A 25,573-nucleotide genomic window follows, 5' to 3' on the forward strand; every position below is an offset into this window, starting at 1 on the left:
TGCTTCACAGAGGTGTAAGGAATGAGGACAATTAGGGAAAAAGAATCTGGCACCACTATCTCAATGGTGGCCTCCCAAAGAGTTGTAGGATTTTATATAGAGTGCAATCACAGGCCTGGAAACATCGGGGTTTTACCCTCACTATACTGTTAACTGGCACTTTAAAGTAATAATATTTACTGAATCATAGTTTTCTCCCCTGTATAGTAAGCAGCTGGATGAACAATAACTATCACTTTTTCTGTTAAGAAGGTCTATGAAAATCAGTTGCCATGGATAGAGTTGAGTCCAGGTTCTCTGATAAACTCCATGCTCAGTAATTCATTACAGTTATCTTACCTAGAGATGTTAATTACACAGCATTGTACCCCTCTTCCTCTTTTTGCTCCCATAGACATTGCAAACAGATTGCAATACTTGTCCCTGTTAAGTCATCAGAACTCAGGGTTGGTCAGAATTTTTTTTTTTTTGCATAGTGACTCGGGCAATCATGACCAAACAGTTGGAGAGGGCACTCAAGGTGAAAACAGTTTGCTACTTTACCATTAGGAGAATGACTATGGAAGTTAACGGTTTCTAGTATAGCTACGAAGAGCACTCACATCCTGGCAGCCAATTTCTCCCATCCTGAAAGAGGTCTAACCTATCATCAGTTCTGCCAGCATAAAGTAGTGGCTGGTACCCGGGGCACAACCAAACAGATCAATGAGCTTTTCAGCCAAAGAGGCTTGACTACATAGAATTCATTCTCCTTCTTTATAAAGCCCACTTTCCTCCTGAGAAGAAAGCCTTCTGTAAGAGAAGCCAAATGAGACTATTCAACAAGTAGAGACTATCACTGACTTCTTGATCTTTGTCCTTCCACTCACTCACTTTTTTATTACCCCAGTCTACAGGAGCTGAGATCGAGAAAGCTGATTCATCTAAGTTCTAATGAAAAGTCCTAACAATGTTATTTAGATAACTGTGATGAATTTTAATCTGATGACAGCTTGTGACCCACAAATTGCTGTTTAAATTAAAATGCATTCAAAATGAAACTGGCAAGACAACCACAATATTAAACTTGCAATCTGCTGTGAAAAAAACACCTATCAAAAGCACTACATTAAAAATATGAATGTAATTGATTTCTATATGGCATCTTGCAACTTAAATCTGGAGATAGCCTTCAATGCCTTGTGACTAAATTCAATTGATTAATCATCTTCCTTTTTTTTTTTTTCAAATTAAGAAATCAAAGTAGAGTTGGATTGGTTTGTCTTGGTAATACACCCTTTGGCAGAGCTCCAGGTATAATCTAGGGCTACAGACTTCTAGGTTTCTCTTTTGATGAACAAAAGTCCTCTATTTCCTCATCCCAAATGTTCACCTACAACAAATTTATAAATGTTTTCCACCTGCTTAGTTTTAAGGTTGTTTATAGCTTTTAAGTTATAATTACTCAAGATACATTAAATATTATCTTTAGAAATGTTATATATTAGTTTTAAAAATAACAACACTAATATTTTTCATAGATCAGTTCAAGTCATTCCTAAATTTGATAGGAAATGAGGATATTTTTGGTAATAGCTATTTGTGTCAGGGCTATAATAAAACAATAATGTAAATAAAATTCAACCCAATGTGTATGTTTTCATTTCAAATTTTGATATTAAAGAATTGTATGCAGTAATAAAAGGATTTACTACAACTGTTTGCAAATAATTTAATGACCATGTCATAGCTACATCCTAGTTTTCAAAGTGCTAAAGAACTACTGAAAATTCCACAATATAACATCATAATTATAACAATTAACATGGGTACTTAATTATAGCCTGAATGTTCTTATACATTACTTGTTCAAGAGATTCACAATACATTAAAATAGCATTAGCTAGAAATAAGGAAGTACCATCTTTCACTCTCACTATTGCCTACACAGAAAAGGACTCACCCACACTCTTTTTAAAAGATACCCTAAAATGTCAATTTTGTATCCATTATCTTTACACACTATCTCCGGACTGTAGTATATACTCAATAAAATATTGCTTGGAAAAATGAATGAATACGTGTGATTGGATGACAGGCAAACTCGGGGAAAATACCTGGTCTTTGATTGCTACAGGGATATTGCACGGGCAACTGCTGTCGCAGTAGGGCTCCCAAAATCTCTCTACCATATTTTATTTTGGTTCATGTGTGTGTAAAAATGATAAAGGATTCAGTCCAGCAAGTCCCTGCATCAGATCGAGGCTGCATGTATCCAAAAAGCAGGGTGTATAGCGACATTTTATGTAAAATTCCCCAGGTACTTCCTAAGGTTTGCTTCCAAACGAAACCTGATACTGGTTCTGATATCAACTATAGTTATATTTGGGAACCAGTCTCACTGTCATTCCTTTCTATACCTCATCAAACCCGTCCCAGGGACAGTGCCTACCCTGCGGTTGTCAGCTTTGAAACTGTGATTGGTTTTCTGTCTGGTGCCCTCGGAACCTGACCGTGATGCTGAAAGAGAAGAGAGGGTCCTATTTTAAAGCTTTCGTCCGTCTTATTGGTTTAGAATATTCGACTGACAAGAGCTGGGGCCAAAGGAGCCTGGAGTGGCATCGTTAATGGGAACCGTGTATTTTGATCGTTGGGGCAGAGATGTGGTCCATCAGGTTACAGCCAATGGATCCCTGTAAGCTCTCGCTAAACCGAGAGACCTTACGGAAGTAGCCGCTGCAGTAGAAAATATTACATCCAGTAGGGAGTCTTGTCTGCCCTCCTGAAAAACGGGCAGTCAAGTGCGGAGCTTAGAAACAAAATCTGGGAGTCTAGATGGAGGGGAGGGGTGGAAGAAGCAAACCTGTATTCGCATTGAAAATGTTCATACGAGGTCAGGAAAAATCAAGGGCTGATTTTAGCTTAAGTTTTCGGCCTCAGTCTTCCAACAGGTGCAGGACTCCCTCGCCCCTACCGTTTCAGTACTGTCCTGCTTTACCTTTCTAAGGGTTTCCTCGCGAAGCCAGCTTTCCCTAGAGTCCTGGAGCATGTGCAGTCTCCTAGCGCATCCACAGCTCTGGCGGGCAACCCCTTACCTGCAGCGTGAAGACTAAGAAGCAGGCACAGCGCAGGGAAGCCGACCGCTCTCCGCATAGTGTTTGCATTGAGCGGCGGAGGAGCAACTCCGCCACGACCCCACTTCAGGCAAAGTGGTGTTGGAAAGAGCCCCCGCCGAGAGTCCTCTGGTCTCCCGGAGGCATTCGCAGGTCCTGGGCTGGGGCTGGCAGAGCGGTGTGTGGCGCGAACAGAAGCAAGCACCAGCTTCTCCACCTTAAGAGAGGAGGGGAGAAAGAGCAGTGGGAGGCGGCGGCAAGCCGGGCGGCGCTGGGCGGGGGCCGAGATCGCGGGGAGCCGCTAGAGCTCGGCCTTCTGGAAGCTCCGCAGCCGCTGGGGGGTGGGGAGGGCGGGGGAGGAGGTGGAGGGAGCCAGCCCTGGAGCCCGGGGCCAGAGCTGTGCGAGCAGCAGCCCCACCGCGTCGCGGCGACTGAGCATGCCCGGTGCTGGCCCTCGCGCCGCACGCACAGAGTTTCAAAGTGGAATTCCACTCCTCCGGGTCTTAGCGGTTGCTGCGAGGGGAGCAGGCTCCACGGCGCGGGGGTGTGGGGGAAGCATGTTGAGGCTGTCATCAGGGATCCAGTATCTGTCCAAAACCTGGGAGTGGGACCAGATGAGGGTCTGACCTGAGGAACCAGAGGAGACGGCCTAAGAAAGTGTCAGCCCCCCAACTCACCCTGTCCCTTCCCCAAATCTTGTTTTACACGTGGACATAGCTCATAGATGGGAGCTGATGTTCTCTGGGCCTCCAAGTGCCAACCTCTCCAGGCTGCCCATGGGAACAGAGTACAGGTGTCTTCCGCTGAGCAGGGTTGCCAGGGGGAGAGGTCATGAGGCAGCCTGCTGAGTATAAGTAGTGAACACGCATCCTGGGGGTGCCTTCTTTCTAACACGATCCCCCTCTCCCGTGTCTTCAGCGGGGTCCCTGTTTTTAAACTTTCTCCAGACTCAAGCTCAAAGCCTATGACCACCGTAGTGACCTAAGTTAGGCCATACTTAGAGACTAGTAGGATATATCCATGTAACAAAAGAGAAGAAGACATCTTTTTGTTTTTTGGAGATAATTATCCTTTGTCTCCACTTTACTAAGGTAAAATGTAATGGAATGACCACTGTAACTGGGCTCCTCCTGTCCAAGTCTGAGTCCCTAGGAAGGCTGTAGCAGTCTGTCTAATATAGGTGTTGATCCCCCTCATTGAGGACATTGAGTGTGGAAATCCTTCTATTAGTCCAGGTGCTCATTACTCCTGGTCATGAAGTCCCTCCCTTAATTAACCCAGGAGCTCTGACTTTTCTACCTCTGTGTCTTGGGATACTGTGGCCCTTCCTGTATTACTCCCACTTGCTTACCACACTCAAGCTTGCTAAGGTCTAACCTTGATCTCATTTTTCCAGAAAGCCCTGGGCTAACTCCAGATTACAGTATTTCTCTTCCACATGTGAATGTATACACAACCTTTGCTTAGCAACATCACATATTTTTCTTTTATATTCATTCATCTGTGGTTCATCTTACAACCCAGCTGAGGGGCCTTAAGAACGTCTACATCTTTATATCACTGAAATTGAATAAAGTCATTCTGGGTAAATAAGATGTATGAATAAGTGCTTGTTGAATTGAACTGCATATCTCTTCAATGCTTTCTTCCTCCATCCCCTGTGAACTGGGACAACTAATGGGAAACATGCTACCCACAAGAGTTTCAGTTAGACAGGATGTCATAGGATCTGAGCCTGGGCAGTATCATTTCCTTTATAAATTATTTCATCTCTAGCACTGAGAGATGAGGCCAGGAACTGCACTCCACTAGTTGCAAAAAGGCAAAGAATGAAATGTATTTGTATACCTTGTCAGGACTTCTGTGCTGAAAATTGAGCTCTATGCAGCTTTACTCTCCCCACTCCACCACTTCCCCACATGGGTGTGTTACGTACCATTTCTGTGGTATAACTGTTTTACCCCAAACCTCCCTAGGCTGCAACCTCTTTCCTTACTCCGGATTCACTTTTCCCCTGTCTCCTTTCCCATAGCATAAATCGGTTTCTAACATACCAAAAGAATTACTAATGGCATCTATCATTCATTATCTCTTTCCTTAACCCCACCCTCTTCCCACAATGGAATCCAACCTCTACAATGGCAGTTATCTTTGACAATTGTATTCACTAATGTATGTCAACTGACTCTAATAGTGCCTCACACAAAATAAATGCTCAAAAATGAATTAATTAAAAGCAACTAGTTGATAAAATTCAATAGTGACAGTTATACCAACTCTTTGGAATTCTTACTAGATATTTGAGATAACTTATTTATCTATGTTTAAAAATCAGAGGAGTAACTCTTCTCATCTAACATCAGGTCCTAGAATTGCTGCAGGGTTGAGAGTCAGGGGGAGTAATTGCAGCCCAAGTACAATGGGTGTACTTCTATTATTCCAATAAAAAAAATTACCAAACTCCATAGATCTCCAAGAAGAAAATGCACATACAGTAAGGAAGCAATATTACTGTAATGCCCTGAACCCTTTGCTTTCCCACAGATAATTCCAACATTTATTTGGGGGGATATTTAGAGTTTCAAATAATATAATTCGCTGTGACTTTGCCAACAAGCATTCAGCTAGCTATTTATTTTGCCCAGGGGTAGAGGTAGCTGAATTATTAAACTGTGCATGAAAATTCCCTTCACAGCAAAATTTCCAGTTTCTAATTCAAGATATACCACTAGAATAGTTCAGTACAGTAAAAATAACCTCAAGTGAGATGTAATTTTGGTGACTGGACAGTAATTATTAATTTACTTGAAAAAGATAAAGGAGAAAAAATTTCATATTCCTTGGTGAGTTGAACTAATATACTTTCAAGAGATCTGATCCCATGACATGTGAAGTCAGAGTATAATAAGTAAATCAGCCGATCAATGAAAAGTCAACCCCTTAATTCTTTGAGACAGATTCTCTGTGAGTTCACAGATGCTACTTTCCCTTGACTGGGTGATCTAACACCAGTGAAGGCAATTAGGTGCTTTAGAGAAGAGCCTGTGCTAGTAAACTACACCCAGTTTCAGAAAATTAGCTCCAACTTAAAGAAGTATGGAAATTACTATGAGAGAGCCAGGCAAATTATTAATAATACTGGATTACAGAACTGTGTGCTAAAGGAAATCATTTACATTTTGAAAGAGAAACAGAAAATTACTATCATGTGAAATCTTTTCACCAGAAAATGCACCATCTCTGTTTCCTATGAGGTGAGAGTCAGGAAGAATTTATACAGGAGAGAAGCCTTTCAGAACATGCCCTCAAACTGAATATAACCACTATGAGCCTCCACATTAACATGTCTATAAATGGATGAAAACCATTCATACTGGCCATCTTTCCCTAGGACGCTTAAAAGAAATTGGATCTACTGACTGTAAAAGTTTCTTCTTTAAATTATTTAGATCATGATTATTATTTAAATATGAGCGTTAACCTTGATTAGTGCATCCATGTACCAGGCTGCATTCTAAGCATATGGATTTCCTACTTAAACTTTACAATATCCCTACAAGGAGGTATTATCATCATCTCAATTTAGAGATGGTAGGGCTTCGTTGGTGGCTCTGTGGTTAAGAACCCACCTGTCAATGCAGGAGACATGGATTTGACCCCTGGGTTGGGAAGATCCCCTGGAGTAGGAAATGGCAACCCACTCCAGTATTCTTGCCTGGGAAATTCTGTAGACAGAGGAGCCTGACGGGCTACAGTCCATGGGGTTGCAAAGAATCAGACACCACTGAGCGCACATAGACAAACATCAGAGAAGCACTTTGCCCAAACTCAAGTAGTAGGTAATCAACCAAAAGACAAATTGGTAGAGTTAGGATGTACAATCAGATAATTTGTTACCAAACCACTACAATATACTACTTCACATATAATCAGTGTAAGTAGTGACAGTTGTAGTCGACTCGTTAGAATTAGATCAGGGCCAGAGCAGAAGACACTGATCCTACACCTGGCAGTAAAGCTCTGTAGCGAGAAACCCCCATAGGAGATTGTCTACAAACGGATGAGGCAATGCTGTGGCAGTGGACACTAAGGTCTAGCATCTAGTGAACAAAGATAGACAACACATACAATCATGCTTAGAAGAACTCGTAAGTATGCTTACAGTAAAGTAGAGTAGGAGAGAGATTATCTTTCCTTGAAGGGGGGAAGTGGAGGCAAGGATGTGTAGCAGGCAAGAAACTATTAGTGGAAAACAATAAATAAGCTGAGTCTCACTGGATAAATAAGTTCTAACTGTTCTATATGAAGAGAGAGGTTGTGGGATTGTGTGAGCCGGGAAAAGAGACATGAAGTAGTGAAATGAATTCAAGGAACTTCTGAATGTGTACAGGAGCAACACGTGACAGTGCCCAACATGTTATTGAGATCTGTAACGTGTTTACCCTGCCCCATGGTAATGGTCATTTTTTCAGCCACAAAGTTTGTTTCCTTTGCCTGAGAGATATCTATAGATGAGAGGGGAAAAGAAGAGTAATAATTTATTTCTACAAATTAAAGGACTGGAGGTGAATTAAGCTGTATTCAGAGTAGAACGGCTCAGAATCCAAGAGAAGGAAGTAGAAATTTGGGGGCAAAGGTACATTCAGATGAGTGGCTTTACCATTCATTTCTAAAAATAGTTTTCCAACTATGAAAAAGCAGAACTTCCAATCTACCCTTTTGTGTAAGCACACAGTGAAGAAAATAGCGAGATAGAAAGGGCACCAGGAATGAAGACTAAATGACTAAAATTTACAAAATACATATTTTCACACTCTCACAAGAGCTCTGGGAGATGTTATTCTCCTCTTTGAGGAAAGAAGAAACTAAAACTCAGTAAGGCTAGTAATTTGCCCATGGTCATCCAGCTAGTAAGTGATATGGCTGGGATTAAAATTCAGGACTGGTGACCCTAGTACCAGGCTTTAACAACTCTGTTGTACTGATTCCCTGATTAATGAAAAGAATTAACTTCAAGACTTAAATGGAAAATGTAGTATTTTCAAGGGGTTTCCATGGTGGCTCAGATGGTAAGGAATCCGCTTGTAATACAGGAGACTTGGGTTTGATCCCTGAGTTGGGAACATCTCAAGAAACAGACTTCATCAGGAGGATTATTGACAATTAAATTTTACAATTTAACAGAGCTCTAGTTTTTTTGAGTTTTAGCTATTTCAAGTGTTTGATACACACACACACACACACACACACACACACACATATACAAATACATAAAGACAGCAATATGTATTCTAAGAAAAAATTAGATACCCAAAATAAGATATATAGTCTTTTATAGCTGTCTTAGTATGATACAGGCTTCCCTTGTGGCTGAGCTGGTAAAGAATCTGCCTGGAATGCATGAGACCTGAGTTTGATCCCTGGGTTGGGAAGATTCCCTTGGAAGAGAGAATGGCTACCCACGCCAATATAATACAAAAAATCACAGTAGAAAGGCCATGAGTACTGATAGATTCTGCTATTGGTTCATCATTAAAATTTTATTCAAGATGAAGTATAAGCTTTCCTGGGAGCTAGCCCTTGGTACCAGTGTATTGTACTGTCATCTACTCTGGCACTGCAAAGGTCAGATTCAGCCAAGATGTCAGTAATAGATTTATAAACTGCTGACTCTCTGCATTAGCTCTCTGTCCATCCCAAGACACTAATCAGGATGCACTTACCCATCCATCATCCTGAGCAGCACACAGATGTGAGAAACCACAGTGTCAGCTTAGACCAGCTACTTGGGGCCAGTCAAATACATTTTCTACATTGTTTGATCATTCTTTAAGATTTCCTTGAATGAGGCCATTTTGGAACAATTCATTCACCCAAAAAATCAAGACACTAAGAAGATTCAAGGAATGTAGCTATGGCTTGGTTAAATCATTTAATCCGACTCCATTCCTGTTAATCATTTTCTCCCATAACTGTAAGATGGCGTGAAAGAATCTCTCCCAAACATGGGCCTCCATGCTTTTCTCATTGATTGCTCGCTCTTAGAAATGAAAAGCCATGGTTCTCTCTGTCTTATAGTTCCTTATTCCCCTCATTCTTGCAGCTGTATGCCTACAGAAGAGAAGATGGTAATTTATCAGTCTAAGATTTAGTGTTGAGAAACATTTTTAGATTAAAATATTCCTTTGTAAAAAACCTACACCTCCACACACGGAGGGGAGAATTAGAGGAAAACTTGGTAAAACTGACTGTAATATGACCATTAGTGTCCTCAAAGAACTAAGCAGTCATTCATCTATCCATGGCCATGATTTTGACTTATTCAACAGAATCCAAGTGTGCCAGATGCAAACACTAGCATCTTTGCTCAGTGAATATACTAGGAAACAGTATTTGAAGTCAAGTTACAATGGGATAGGCTGCATCACATTCATTCCCCAAACAATGAAATAATCTCCTGATATTTCATTGATACCTCATTTGACTTAAAATAATTTAAAGAAAACACACATTGAGTACCTGTGATGATCCAGGAAGTGTTTTTAGTTCTTAGAATGTATTATTAAGCCCCAAAGACAAAGATTCCTGCCCTCAAGATGCTTGCATTCTAGGAGGAATAATTACACATTTAACAGTAAATATAAGAAAGAAGTAAATTATATAATATGGTGAAAGTTGATAAGTGCTTCAGGGAAAGGAAAATGTAGATTGAAGTATGGGAAATTAGGAGAGTGAGGGTGGGGTCAAAATGAGTACAAGGAGTTTACCAAATTAATAGGATATTTAAGATAAGCCACCTGGAGAAGCTGAGCAAAGATTGAAGCTGAGACTTGAAGTTGGTGAAAGAGTCATCAAAACAGATAACTGGTTAAAGAACTTTCCAGGAGGAGGGACCAGCGAAAGGCTCTGTAATTCCATAGATATCTTAACCAACCTGGAAAACCACACTGTGTCAAAAAAATTTTCCAGCATGCCTTTAAATATACTATGCATGTAAAGAGAAATATAGTAAGAAAAATGCAAAATTAAATGAAATGAAAATTTCTCCATAAGAATTTTTAAATTAATTCTAGTTGCATTGATTTCAAATTACAGTAATATAACTCTGCAAATAACAAAAACTCAAGAGACTGCAACTACCCAATGGACATAATCATATGAAATTCCACTCTTTATTTCATGCTATTAGTGTAAAATAAACATCTTATTAATTAGAAATGTGGGTGCATTTCTAATTAGAAATGTATTAATTAGAAATGCATATGTTGATACTTTATTTATCCTAAGAGACTTAGCAAAAAAAATTTGTGAACTACCCTTATATAAGACTACCAACAAAAGAATCAATCCAATGTATTATGGATGAGAAATCTAAGCAGAAAAAAAAAAAGAGAAAAATACCCTAGCAAGCATTTTTGTGTTCTCAGCTTCTTCCTTGGCAAATGGTATCAAAATACTTGAGCTAAATACTATCCAAATGCTGGAGAATAAAGATTTTGCAAATGTCCTGTTTCTTAGAGTAGTTAATTTTGATTTTTTGTTGTTTGGGATAGATAGAATAGAAGGTAACCTCACTTTACATTTTAATAAAATATCTTTTTCATTCAAGTCCATATGACAAGGGCTCATCCAAATACTACTTCGTGGTCAATACAAAAGGAGAAAAATATAAATAACCTCTCTTGAAAGAAATCATCTGTATCCTCTGATCTTAGAAGTACTGTGCTTTAGAAAAGAAAGTAAATAATCTAGCCTAGATTTTGACTGCAGAACTTAAATCAAATTTTATATTTGATCTATTCTAAATTGATAATCACAAAGATTGAAAAGTATACTCCTTTCAAAACCATATTCAATAACAGACGTGCTGTGATCAGGCGCTCAGTTGTGTCTGACTCTTTGCGACCCCGTGACTGTACCCTGCCAGTCTCCTCTGTCCATGGGATTCTCCAAACAAGAATATTGGGATGCAGTGCCATTTCCTTCTCTTCCAGAAGATCTTCCTGACTCAGGGTTTAAACTTGCATCTCTTGTGTCTCTTGTATTGGCAGGTGGATTCTTTTCTGCTGGCACCACCTGGGAAGCCCTCAGTAACAAATGTGAAAATAAAACTAAATTTATCTTTGAATTAGCCATAATTAGATAGCACTCTAACTTTAAACACACTATTTGTAGGAAGTGGGCAAAAACAGATGCCATACTTCTGAAATTTACCAAATTTCTGAAATTTATTTAAATTTAAATAAAGTTTAAATTAATTGTCTTTAGAGTTGAACATTCTAAATTATGAAAGTAAAAGCATCCATTGAACAATAGACAATACAGAAAAAAAGAAAAAGGTGTAGTCATAGATTTCATTGCTGCTGCTGCTAAGTCGCTTCAGTCGTGTCCGACTCTGTGTGACCCCAGAGACGGCAGCCCACCAGGCTCCCCTGTCCCTGGGATTCTCCAGGCAAGAACACTGGAGTGGGTAGCCATTTCCTTCTCCAATGCATGAAAGTGAAAAGTGAAAATGAAGTCGCTCAGTTGTATCCGACTCCCAGTGACCCCATGGACTGCAGCCATGGGGTTTGCCAGGCAAGAGTACTGGAGTGGGTTGCCATTGCCTTCTCTGATAGATATCATTAAGTAGTGATAAACAGAGGTAACATTTTGGTACATAGAGTTCCCTTCCACTCCCACCCTGGGGAAATATGAATCTATGCATCCATGTGTTTATAATTATTACTAACTTTAACAAAATTTCTACATCAGTAGCATCAAACTATGGATTTGGACACTGTTTTTTTCCCTAATAGTATTGTGGGAGCATATTACCACGTGATTATTTTTAATTGTTGCATAGCATTGCATTATGACATTCCATTTTTGACTTCTCAGTTTTTAAGAGTTCTTCCTCAATTATTGTGAGCTGCTTAGAGAGTAAGAAATGATGCTTGCTTAACCTGTAAAATATTTGGAAACGTACAGGAGATTGAAAGTTATAATACTTCTAACACAGCCATGGCAGTGCTATCACTGGTTAAGCCGCTGCCCCAGTAAAAAAGGAAATTCTAAAGTGTCAAAACCAGGTGTCAGGAATGGGACATCACAGATTGTGAGTCCTACCTCAACCCCTAGCAAATTAGGATGAATCAAAATGTGTACATTCCAATCAGACTACTGCCTTTCCTAAGAATGATGAATAAAGCAGGAGATGAATGATCAGTATTTGTTCCTTTTTTCATTATCCCTGGATAACTCAATCAACTGACACTGAAATTATCATAACAAAAAGTACTATGGGGTAAAAAGGACTGTAAAGTGAATTGTATAAATAGGAGCTATAAGTAATTGTGTATTTCCTTTATTTCAAAAAATATTATTTTTGCTTCTGGTTTCTTTTAAAAATCTGAACAGTATAGCTACCTTCTCACGCTTATTACCTTCCTGCTCAAATGTAATGACACTCATGATTTTGTAGTTCCTAATCAGAGCTTTAAACTTACTGTAGTATCCATAAACAATAGGCAGCATTTTTAAAATTTTAATGTTAATTAACTGGCATTATATTCTATACTGTTCATGAAGTTCTTGAGGCAGGAATACTGAAATGATTTGTATTACCTTCTCCAGTGGATCATGTTTTGTCAGAACTATATTCTGTCAGAATTATATTGAATATTTTGTCAGAATTAAATTCTATAAAACTATATGTTTGCATTTTCCCCTCTATTAAAAAATGAGTTTTTAAAAATGTTTCAATAAATCTTTGCACATGTTTTTCAAGCATGTTTACCATAGTTTCTCTAAGGCACACACATAAAAGTTAAATTGCTCATGTACAGGTTATCACTATGTAGCGTTGATAGTAATTTGCATTCACAGCAGCAATGTATGCGAATCAATTTTGCTATAGCCACAGTTTTCTATACCCACACATAAGTGTCATACTTACCAATTATTTTGCCAAATCAATACATATTAAATAGTATCTGATTTTTAAAACATCTTTTCTTGACACACTACCATTTTATTATTCATTTTATGTTTGTCCCCTATTTTCATGTTTCTCTAAGCCTCTTTCCATCACCTCCATTAGCTTTGTTCATAGTCATGCTTCCTAAGGCCCACTTGACTTCACATTCCAGGATGTCTGGCTCTAGGTGAGTAACCACACCATTGTGATTATCTTGGTCCTGAAGATCTTTTTTGTACAGTTCTCCTGTGTATTCTTGCTAGCTTTTCTTATCTTGCTTCCTCTTCTTATCTTCTGCTTCTGTTAGGTCTCACCCTTTCTGTCCTTTATTGAGTCCATCTTTGCATGAAATGTTTCCTTGGTATCTCTAATTTTCTTGAAGAGATCTCTAGTCTTTCCCATGCTATTGTTTTCCTCTATTTCTTTGCATTGATTGCTAAAGAAGACTTTGTTATCTCTCCTTGCTATTCTTTGGAACTCTGCATTCAAATGGGTATATCTTTCCTTTCCTCCTTTGCTTTTCCCTTCCCTTCTTTTCACATCTATTTGTAAGGCCTCCGCAGACAGCCATTTTGCTTTTTTGCATTTCTTTTTCTTAGGGATGGTCTTGATTCCTGTCTCCTAAAGGAGATCAGTCTTGGGTGTTCATTGGAAGGACTGATGCTAAAGCTGAAACTCCAGTACTTTGGCCACCTCATGAGAAGAGTTGACTCATTTGAAAAGACCCTGATGCTGGAGGGATTGGGGGCAGGAGGAGAAGGGGATGACAGAGGATGAGATGGGTGAATGGCATCACTGACTCAATGGACATGGGTTTGTGTGGACTCCGGCAGTTGGTGATGGACAGGGAAGGCTGCGGTTCATGGGGTTGCAAAGAGTCAGACAGGACTGAGCGACTGACCTTAACTGAAGCCTCTTTCTCTTCTTCCTTCTGGATTACTGAACTATTTTTAATATTCTATTTAAATTTTTAAAATATAAACTCCTTTAAAATTTACCTATTGGCCTTTTAGAGTTTCCCTGGTGGTTCAGCGTTAAAGAATTCACAATGCAGGAGACATGGATTTAATCCCTGGGTCCAGAAGATCCCCTGGAGAAGGAAATGGCAACCCACTCCAGTATTCTTGTCTGGGAAATCTCATGGACAAAGGAGTCTGGTGGGCTACAGTCCATAAGGTCACAAAGAGTTGGACATGATTTAGCAACTCAAGAACAGCACTGGCCTTTTGGCTAACTCTTTGTATCATTTCTTCAATAGATACTCTAGGTAGTAAAATGTACATACCTTCCATTCACAACCTACTTAAAGTTATTATTCTGCTGCAATTTTAAGTAAAGAGGAAGATTCATACCCATATAGGTTCCTTAAACCTGCCCTTCTAATTCTCATATATATTACTTTTATATATATTGAAATCCATTATATACATGATAATTTTTGCTTTTAATAGTAATACATGTTTTAAAGATCTTAAAAAATACAGTCCTTTATATTTACCCAGATACATACCATTTATCCGGCTTTAAGTTCAGTTCAGTTCAGTTCAGTTCAGTCACTCAGTCGTGACCGACTCTTTGCGACCCCATGAATCGCAGCACGCCAGGCCTCCCTGTCCATTACCATCTCCCGGAGTTCACTCAAACTCAGTTCCATCGAGTCGGTGATGCCCTCCAGCAATCTCATCCTCTGTCATCCCCTTCTCCTCCTGCCCCATCCCTCCCAGCATCAGGGTCTTTTCAAATGAGTCAACTCTTCTCATGAGGTGGCCAAAGTACTGGAGTTTCAGCTTTAGCATCAGTCCTTTCATTGAACACCCAGGACTGATCTCTTTTAGAATGGACTGGTTGGATCTCCTTGCAGTCCAAGGAACTCTCAGGAGTCTTCTCCAACACCACAGTTCAAAAGCATCAATTCTTCAGCACTCAGCTTTCTTCACAGTCCAACTTTCACATCCATACATGACCACTGGAAAAACCAAAGCCTTGACTAGACGAACCTTTGTTGGCAAAGTAATATCTCTGCTTTTCAATATGCTATCTAGGTTGGTCATAACTTTCCTTCCAAGGAGTAAGCGTCTTTTAATTTCATGGCTACAGTCACCATCTGCTGTGGTTTTGGAGCCCGAAAAATAAAGTCAGCCACTGTTTCCACTGTTTCCCCATCTATCTGCCATGAAGTGATGGGACCAGATGCCATGATCTTCATTTTCTGAATGTTGAGCTTTAAGCCAACTTTTTCACTCTCCTCTTTCACTTTCATGAACAGGCTTTTTAGTTCCTCTTTACTTTCTGCCATAAGGGTGGTGTCATCTGCATATCTGAGGTGATTGATATTTCTTCCTGCAATCTTGATTCTAGCTTGTGCTTCTTCCATTCCAGCATTTCTCATTATGTACTCTGCATATAAGTTAAATAAGCAGGGTGACAATATACAGCCTTGACGTACTCCTTTTCCTATTTGGAACCAGTCTGCTGTTCCATGTCCAGTTCTAACTGTTGCTTCCTGACCTGCATATAGGTTTCTCAAGAGGCAGGTCAGATGGTCTGGAACTCCCATCTCTTTCAGAATTTTCCACAGTTTATTGTGATCCACACAGTCAAAGGCTTTGGCATAGTCAATAAAGCAGAAATAGATGTTTTTCTGGAACTCTCTTGCTTTTTCCATGATCCAGTGGATGTTGGCAATTTGATCTCTGGTTCCTCTGCCTTTTCTAAATCGAGCTTGAACATCTGGAAGTTCACGGTTCACATATTGCTGAAGCCTGGCTTGGAGAATTGTGAGCATTACTTTACTAGCATGTGAGATGAGTGCAATTGTGCGGTAGTTTGAGCACTCTTTGGCATTGCCTTTCTTTGGGCTTGGAATGAAAACTGACCTTTTCCAGTCCTGTGGCCACTGCTGAGTTTTCCAAATTTGCTGGCACATTGAGTGCAGCACTTTCACAGCATCATCTTTCAGGATTTGGAAGAGCTCAACTGGAATTCCATCACCTCCACTAGCTTTGTTCATAGTGATGTTTTTTTAAGGCCCACTTGACTTCACATTGCAGGACATCAGGCTCTGAGTGAATGATCACACCATTGTGATTATCTGGGTCATGAAGATCTTATTTGTACAGTTCTGAGTATTTTGCACCTTTTCTTAATATTTTCTGCTTCTGTTAGGTCCATACCATTTCTGTCCTTTATCGAGCCCATCTTTGCATGAAATGTTCCCTTGGTATCTCTAATTTTCTTGAAGAGATCCCTAGTCTTTCCCATTCTGTTGTTTTCCTCTATTTCTTTGCACTGATCACTGAGGAAGGCTTTCTTATCTCTTCTTGCTATTCTTTGGAACTCTGCATTCAGATGCTTATATCTTTCCTTTTCTCCTTTGCTTTTTGCTTCTCTTCTTTTCACAGCTATTTGTAAGGCCTCCCCAGACAGCCATTTTGCTTTTCTGCATTTCTTTTCCATGTGAATGGTCTTGATCCCTGTCTCCTGTACAATGTCACGAACCTCATTCCATAGTTCATCAGGCACTCTATCTATCAGATCTAGTCCTGTAAATCTATTTCTCACTTCCACTGTATAATCATAAGAGATTTGATTTAAGTCATACCTGAATGGTCTAGTGGTTTTCCCTACTTTCTTCAATTAAAGTCTGAATTTGGCAATAAGGAGTTAATGATCTGAGCCACAGTCAGCTCCTGGTCTTGCTGACTGTATAGAGCTTCTCCATCTTTGGCTGCAAAGAATATAGTCAATCAATGGTCAACAATCAATGGTGTTGACCATTTGGTGATGTCCATGTGTAGAGTCTTCTCTTGTGTTGTTGGAAGAGGGTGTTTGCTATGACCAGTGCATTCTCTAGGCAAAACTCTTTTAGCCTTTGCCCTGCTTAATTTTGTACTCCAAGGCCAAATTTGCCTGTTACTCCAGGTGTTTCTTGAGTTCCTACTTTTGCATTCCAGTCCCCTATAATGAAAAGGACATCTTTTTTTGGGTTTTAGTTCTAAAAGGTCTTGTACGTCTTCATAGAGCTGTTCAACTTTAGCTTCTTCAGCGTTGCTGGTCAGGGCATAGACTTGGATCACCGTGATACTGAATGGTTTGCCTTGGAAACAAACAGAGATCAGTCTGTCGTTTTTGAGATTGCATCCAAGTACTGCATTTCGGACTCTTTTGTTGACCATGATGGCTACTCCATTTCTTGTAAGGGATTCCTGCCCACAGTAGTAGATATAATGGTCAACTGAGTTAAATTCACCCATTCCAGTCCATTTTTAGTTCGCTGATTCCTAGAATGTTGATGTTCACTCTTGCCATCTCCTGTTTGACCACTTCCAATTTGCCTTGATTTATGGACCTGACATTCCAGGTTCCTATGCAATATTGTTCTTTACAGCATCGGACCTTTCTTCTATCACAAGTCACATTCACAACTGAGTATTGTTTTTGCTTTGGCTCCATCCCTTCATTCTTTCTAGAGTTGTTTTCTTCTAATCTCCAGTAGCTTATTGGGCACCCACCGACCTGGGGAGTTCCACTTTCAGTATCCTATCATTTTGCCTTTTCATACTTTTATGGGGTCTCAAGGCAAGAAATCTGAAGTAGTTTGCCATTCCCTTCTCCAGTGGACCACATTCTGTCTCCCGGCTTTACTGATGCTTAATTGGTGTACATAAAACTGCTCATGGTTAATCTTCTAAGTAATGTGGGTTTTTTTTTCTTGCTTTCAAGATTATTTTCTTTATTTTTGAATTTCAGCAATGATGGTTCTTGGCAAAGGTTTTTTCGTTTGTTTTAGTTTATAATATTTGGAGATAGTGAACTTCTTGAATCTATAAATTTATAATTTTGTCCACATTTAGGAAAAATTTAGCCATTATTTCTTAACATACATTTTCTGACCCATTTTCTCTCTTTCTGCAATTCCAAATATATGAATATTTGTACTTTTGATTTTGACCCACATTTCCCTGATAGAGAATCCACCTGATAAAGAATCAGCTGGTAAAGTATCCTCCTGCAATGCCAGAGACCTGGGTTCGATCCTTGGGTTGCGAAGTTCCCTGGAGAAGGGAACAACTACCCACTCCATTATTCTAGGCTGGATAATTCCATGGACTGTTTAATCCATGGGGTTGCAAAGAGTTGGGTACGACTGAGCAACTTTCACTTTCCCTGAAGTTCTGCTCATATTTTTTTTCTCTCAGTTCTTTAGATTGTATCTGTTTTTCTACTGTAACTTTATAGCAGCAAACTCCACCCAGTAGTTCTTTGTTCCAGAAGAACTGCATATTTCTTAATGGAGTTCATGATGCCCTCTTTGCTAACTGCTACAAAAGTGAGTAGTTTATGTTGTCTATGCCATTCCCTTCAAAATGTCACCTCTCCTCCACAATATACTTAGTTTTATTTTCTCTTTGGTGCTGTAAGTTCAACTTCTTTTGCATCTTTTTTCACTGTTAATAGTATCTGTGAGAGTAGTGGTCCAGTAACACCTGGATCAAACCAGAAGCATAACTCAGAATCTTTACACTGTGTATTTATGACAGTCCTTCAGTGGTTCCAAACACATGTAGCAATCTCTCACTTTTCAACTCACTGTCTTACTCAAGGTTTATTATTTGTCTATATTGGGAATTAAAGCCCAACTGCAGAATATAATAACACTCCTAATCTCCCTCCTACTCCGCACCACCATATCCACCATCATTCTAAACTTCTTTCCCAATGTCAAGTTGTGCTTAGTACATTCACTTCCACTTCCCCATTGAGTTTTGTTATTTGGGGATACTTCTTTCTTTATTTTAAATTTGGTAGTACTTTAAATTTATTTGTACAATTTTTTCATCACTTCCAGGCATTTTCTATCAGAAGGGTTAGGAAGAAGTTAGTTTAATCAATCATTCTGTCAGAATGAGAACATGATCTTTGTCTTCTATCTTGTAAAGCAGATATCTTAAAGATATCTTATAAAGCAGAAGCACTATATATAAATATAAATATAAATATAAATATATACATATGTATTTGTCATAATAGGCATTGTAACTTGGTAGAAAATATAATAATGATGATGTTAGTGATTATAACTTCTACTAAAACAAAAGTCTTTTAGTTCAGTCGCTGAGGCATGTCCTACTCTGCAACCCCATGAACTGCAGCATGCCAGGCCTCCCTGTCTATCACCAACTCCTGGAGTTCACCCAGCTCATGTCCATCGAGTCAGTGATGCCATCCAGCCATCTCATCCTCTGTCATCCCCTTCTCCTCCTGCCCCCACTCTCTCCCAGCATCAGAGTGTTTTCCAATGAGTCAACTCTTCGCATGAGGTGGCCAAAGTACTGGAGTTTCAGCTTTAGCATCATTCCTTCCAAAGGAATCCCAGGGCTGATCTCCTTCAGAATTGACTGGTTGGAACTCCTTGCAGTCCAAGGAACTCTCAAGAGTCTTCTCCAACACCACAGCTCAAAAGCATCAATTCTTGGGCTCTCAGCCTTCTTCACAGTCCAACTCTCACATCCATACATGACCACAGGAAAAACCATAGCCTTGACTAGATGAACCTTTGTTGGCAAAGTAATGTCTTTGCTTTTCAATATGCTATCTAGGTTGGTCATAACTTTCCTTCCAAGGAGTAAGTGTGTTTTAATTTCATGGCTGCAGTCACCATCTGCCGTGATTTTGGAGCCCCCCAAAAATAAAGTCTGACAATGTTTCCACTGTTTCCCCATCTATTTCCCATGATCTTCATTTTCTGAATGTTGAGCTTTAAGCCAACTTTTTCACTCTCCACTTACACTTTCGTCAAGAGGCTTTTTAGTTCCTCTTCACTTTCTGCCATAAGGGTGGTGTCATCTGCATATCTGAGGTTATTGATATTTCTCCTGGCAATCTTGATTCCAGCTTGTGCTTCTTCCATTCCAGCATTTCTCATTATGTACTCTGCATATAAGTTAAATAAGCAGGGTGACAATATACAGCCTTGACGTACTCCTTTTCCTATTTGGAACCAGTCTGTTGTTCCATATCCAGTTCTAACTGTTGCTTCCTGACCTGCATATAGGTTTCTCAAGAGGCAGGTCAGATGGTCTGGAACTCCCATCTCTTTCAGAATTTTCCACAGTTTCTTGTGATCCACACAGTCAAAGGCTTTGGCATAGTCAATAAAGCAGAAATAGATGTTTTTCTGGAACTCTCTTGCTTTTTCCATGATCCAGTGGATGTTGGCAATTTGAACTCTGGTTCCTCTGCTTTTTCTAAAACCAGCTTGAACATCTGGAAGTTCATGGTTCACATATTGCTGAAGCCTGGCTTGGAGAATTGTGAGCATTACTTTACTAGTGTGTCAGATAAGTACAATTGTGCAGTAGTTTGAGCACTCTTTGGCATTGCCTTTCTTTGGGATTGGAATGAAAAGTGACCTTTTCCAGTCCTGTGGCCACTGCTGAGTTTTCCAAATTTGCTGGCATATTGAGTGCAGTACTTTCACAGCATCATCTTTCAGGATTTGAAAGAGCTCAACTGGAATTCCATCACCTCCATTAGCTTTGTTCATAGTGATGCTTTCTAAGGCCCACTTGACTTCACATTCCAGGATGTCTGGCTCTAGGTCAGTGATCACACCATCGTGATTATCTGGGTCGTGAAGACCTTTTTTGTACAGTTCTTCTGTGTATTCTTGCCACCTCTTCTTAATATCTTCTGCTTCTGTTAGGTCCATAAGTATTTCTGTCCTTTATCGAGCCCATCTTTGCATGAAATATTCCCTTGGTATCTCTAATTTTCTTGAAGAGATCTCTAGTCTTTCCCATTCTGTTGTTTTCCTCTATTTCTTTGCATTGATTGCTGAAGAAGGCTTTCTTATCTCTTCTTGCTATTCTTTGGAACTCTGCATTCAGATGCTTATATCTTTCCTTTTCTCCTTTGCTTTTTGCTTCTCTTTTTTTCACAGATCTTTGTAAGGCCTCCCCAGACAGCCATTTTGCTTTTCTGCATTTCTTTTCCATGTGAATGGTCTTGATCCCTGTCTGCTGTACAATGTCACGAACCTCATTCCATAGTTCATCAGGCACTCTATCTATCAGATCTAGTCCCGTAAATCTATTTCTCACTTCCACTGTATAATCATAAGGGATTTGATTTAGGTCATACCTGAATGGTCTAGTGGTTTTCCCTACTTTCTTCAATTAAAGTCTGAATTTGGCAATAAGGAGTTAATGATCTGAGCCACAGTCAGCTCCTGGTCTTGCTGACTGTATAGAGCTTCTCCATCTTTGGCTGCAAAGAATATAATCAATCTGATTTCGGTGTTGACCATCTGGTGATGTCCATGTATAGAGTCTTTTCTTGTGTTGTTGGAAGAGGGTGTTTGTTATGACCAGTGCATTTTCTTGGCAAAACTCTTTTAGTCTTTGCCCTGCTTCATTCCATATTCCAAGGCCAAATTTGCCGGTTACTCCAGGTGTTTCTTAACTTCCTACTTTTGCATTCCAGTCCCCTATAATGAAAAGGACATCTTTTTTGGGTGTTAGTTCTAAAAAGTCTTGTAGGTCTTCATAAAACTGTTCAACTTCAGCTTCTTCAGCATTACTGGTTGGGGCATAGACTTGGATTACTGTGATAGTGAATGGTTTGCCTTGGAAACGAACAGAGATCAGTCTGTCGTTTTTGAGATTGCATCCAAGTACTGCATTTCGGACTCTTTTGTTGACCATGATGGCTACTCCATTTCTTGTAAGGGATTCCCGCCCACAGTAGTAGATATAATGATCATCTGAGTTAAATTCACCCATTCCAGTCCATTTTAGTCACTGATTCCTAGAATGTCGGTGTTCACTCTTGCCATCTCTTGTTTGACCACTTCCAGTTTGCCTTGATTCATGGACCTGACATTCCAGGTTCCTATGCAATATTGCTCTTTACAGCATCGGACCTTGCTTCTATCACCAGTCACATCCACATCTGGGTATTCTTTTTGCTTTGACTCCATCCCTTCATTCAAAGACAAAAGTCTTTGCCTCTATCCAAATGCTGTTTTACAAAAGTGCAACATATAAGGTACAGCTCAGTGCAATCACCATGGTTTACCACTAGCTCATATCATCAGCAGTGCATTGTTACATAAGTACTAGCATGAAATCAGGCACAGTTCACTCAGTATTAGGCAGCTGAATCAGGAACTGTTTCTCTTCTTGAATTGTCCTCAACAACTTAAATACACTGAACAAGCATATAAAAGTGAACTCAGTTAATCATTACCTTCTGCTTATTTAGTAGGCCTGAAATGGCTTCTAAAAATTAGTTATAACTGCAATCATAGTGGGCTTCCTAGGTGGCGCTAGTGTCTTCTGCCAATGCAGAAGACTTGAGAGACGTGGATTTGATGTCTGGGAAGGGAAGATTCCCGGGAGGAGGGCGTGGCAACCCACTCCAGTATTCTTGCCTCGAGAATCCCATGGACAGAGGAGCCTGGTGGGCTACAGCCCATAGGGTTGCAAAGAGTCAGACATGACTGAAGCGACTTAGCAGGCACGCAATCATAGTTATTGTGTTTGGCTAAAAGAAGCCAAAGACTTTTTCAAAATCTAGAGCAAATAACTGGGAATGTTTATTTGGGGGATGGAAAAGCTCAATATTAAACTGTATTTCTTCCATAATTTTACCATTCCTGTTTTATTAAAAAGAGTGAAATTCCATGTCTATAAAATACACCAAAATGCTGATCTTGCTTTTGGTGAATCAGGACTTGATTTTCTGATGCCCTTCTCACTGTCTGTGCTTGCCAGTTTGTTTCTCTCTGTTCTATCACCAGAAACACATCATTTGCCTTTGTCAGCTATTTCATAAATATGTGTGTTTCTTGTCACTGGGAGACCACATAAGCAAGAAGACATGGATCAACAAAATGTCACTTTGTTTCCAGAAGAGAAGAACCTTTCAAAGCAGGGTAATCACCTTACATAAAAAGTATATCCAATAAGTGGTTAATATCCAAAATATACAAAGAATTCATACAACTCAAAATAAATTTAAAAATTGGATTTAAAAATGGGCAGAGGACCTGAACAGACATTTTTCCAAAGAAGACATACAGATGGCCAACAGGCACATGAAAAAATGTTCAACATCATTAATTATCAGAGATATGCAAATCAAAACCACAATGAGACATCACCTCACACCTGTAAGAATGGCTATTATCAAGAAGACAACAAATAAAAAGTGTTGGTGAAAGTATGGAGAAAAGAAAGAGAACCTTCATGCACTGTTGGTGAAAATGTAAATTTGGAACCACTGTTATGTAAAACATATGGAGATTCCTCAGAAAGTTAAAAAATAGCAGTACCATATGATTTAGCAATCTTATTCCTGGATATTTATACAAAGAAAACAAAAACACTAATCCAAAAAGATATATGCATCCCAAATGTTCACTGCAGCATCATTCACAATAGCCTAGATATGGAAGCAATCTAAGTGTCTATCAATAGATGAATGGATAAAGATGTGGTGTATATAATGGAACACTATTAAGCCACGAAAAAGAATGAAATCTTGTCATTTGTGATAAAACATGGATGGACCTGTTAGGCTAATTAAAATAAGTCAGACAGAGAAAAATAAACACTGTATAATTTCACTTATATGTGGAATCTAAAAACAAAAAAATGAAGAAGCATAACAAAACAGAAATAGAATTATAGATGCAGAGAACAAACAAGTATTTATCAGAAGGGCAGGGAGTAAGAGAAGAAAAGAAATAGAGGAGGGAGGTAAGAGATACAAACTTCAGGTTGTTAAATAAAAGAGCCACATATATGAAATGTACAGTGTGGGGATTATAGTCAGTAGTTATATTTATTTAATATAATATCTTTATATGTTGACAGGTCATAATTAGACTTATCATGGCGATTACTTTAAAATGCATAGAAATATTGAACCACTATGTTGTGTAACATAAGCTGACATAGGGATGTAGTTCAAGTGGACTTCATAAACAAATAAACAAACTGACAAAAAATGAGATCTGATTTGTGGTTTCCACCTGTGGGAAGTAGGGAGGAGGGGAAATTGAATGAAAGCAGGTAAATGGTACAAACCTCCAGTTATAAAATAAATAAGTACTAGTGACGTAGTGTACAATATGATTAATACTGCTGTGTGTTAATATAGGAAAGTGGTTAAGAGAGTAAATCCTAAGAGTTTTTAATCATAAGGAAATTTTTTTCTATTCCTTTAATTTTTGTATCTATATGAGATGTTGGATGTTTAGCAACTTACTGTGATAATCATTTCATGATGTATGTAAGTCTAGTAGTTATGCTGTATATACCTTACAATTACACAGTGTTGTAGGTCAATCATATGTCAATAAAGCTGGAAGAAAAAAGAGTAGCATGAGCCTTGCCTTGAGGTTAACATACCTGACCACTGGCAGCCACTGTGATCATCAGTGTGTGATGCAATAATCTACTGGTCATTTGGGAACACTTCACAAGTAGGCATTTGTTGGGTGTTACACTACACATTACTTGAGGAAGGTTTCTGAGGAAAGTTTTATCTTGAGTTTTGGTTTAAAAACTTGTTAAATGAGCAAAAGGACCATTTAGCATTTTGATATTTGGATTAATGCTTTAGGGACTGATTTTTTAAATTCTTGAAACTGGAGATCCTCAATGCTTTGTAAGTTTCATGATTAAAATGCTATTCTCACTGATCAGATGGAAAATGAACTCATGTCTTATGATTCTTTGAGATTTGCTGATGTGATGTTTTACAAAGTTCTAAAAAAACCACAACCCAGGAAAAGTCTAACCAAGAAATATAAATACGAGTAGGTGCTGATGTTCCATCGCTGATGTGTTGGGTGTTTTCTTTATTTCCCCATCCTATCCCACCTATTGCTAAAGGATCATAAAGATAATCTCTTCCCGAAATTCTCATATATAAGATGGATTGCTGCACAAAATTTGCCAGAGGCAGGTTACAGTATTTCCCCATAATGAACTTTGAAATATTGTTTCAACAATTCTTTAAATATCATGCATGATTTTTATAGATTAATTTCATTTATGAAACTTGACTGTGAGTGAAAGGAAGTAACCATATGATAGGCATAGCATAACAAGAAATTACTTGGGTTTTTCCCTTCTCAAAATAAGAGAGGAAAGAAAAATATATATTGCTATTTGATCACAATTATACCCTATCTATGCTGAGTAATTTTAATGGCTTCTGATGAGTCAGATCATAGTCACCACCTAACCAATCCCTTAACGTCCAACTCAGTTTCCATATCGTGCATGAAATCTTTACCCACTTCTCAACATATAGTCACCCCTTCCTTCCTTAATTCTTTTTGATCTCCCCTGAACTGCATACACCATTCACTATACCAGTTCTTGTGTGAACCCCTCAAATCAAGGGCAAGTGCACTCTTTTATTCATGCATGTTCCTGGTGCACATAAAACACTCATCACACTGCCTTATGAATCAGTGATTGCTCCTCAATTTAATCCCAAACTAGAC

General features: G+C 39.1%; 1 protein-coding gene across 1 annotated transcript in view; it reads right to left on the bottom strand.

Moving 5' to 3' along the window:
• The window catches only part of PTPRR (protein tyrosine phosphatase receptor type R), a 277,193-nt gene extending 273,916 nt beyond the window's left edge, over positions 1 to 3,277 (bottom strand). Inside the window, exon 1 of the mRNA XM_055580529.1 lies at positions 3,075 to 3,277. Coding sequence (XP_055436504.1) covers positions 3,075 to 3,132 — 58 coding nt within the window. The 5' untranslated portion in view covers positions 3,133 to 3,277. The remainder of the gene's footprint in view (positions 1 to 3,074) is intronic.
• Positions 3,278 to 25,573: the final 22,296 nt, after the last annotated feature.

The sequence above is a fragment of the Bubalus kerabau genome, chromosome 1, assembly GCF_029407905.1.
Source record: "Bubalus kerabau isolate K-KA32 ecotype Philippines breed swamp buffalo chromosome 1, PCC_UOA_SB_1v2, whole genome shotgun sequence".
NCBI classification, from domain to species: Eukaryota; Metazoa; Chordata; class Mammalia; order Artiodactyla; family Bovidae; genus Bubalus; species Bubalus kerabau.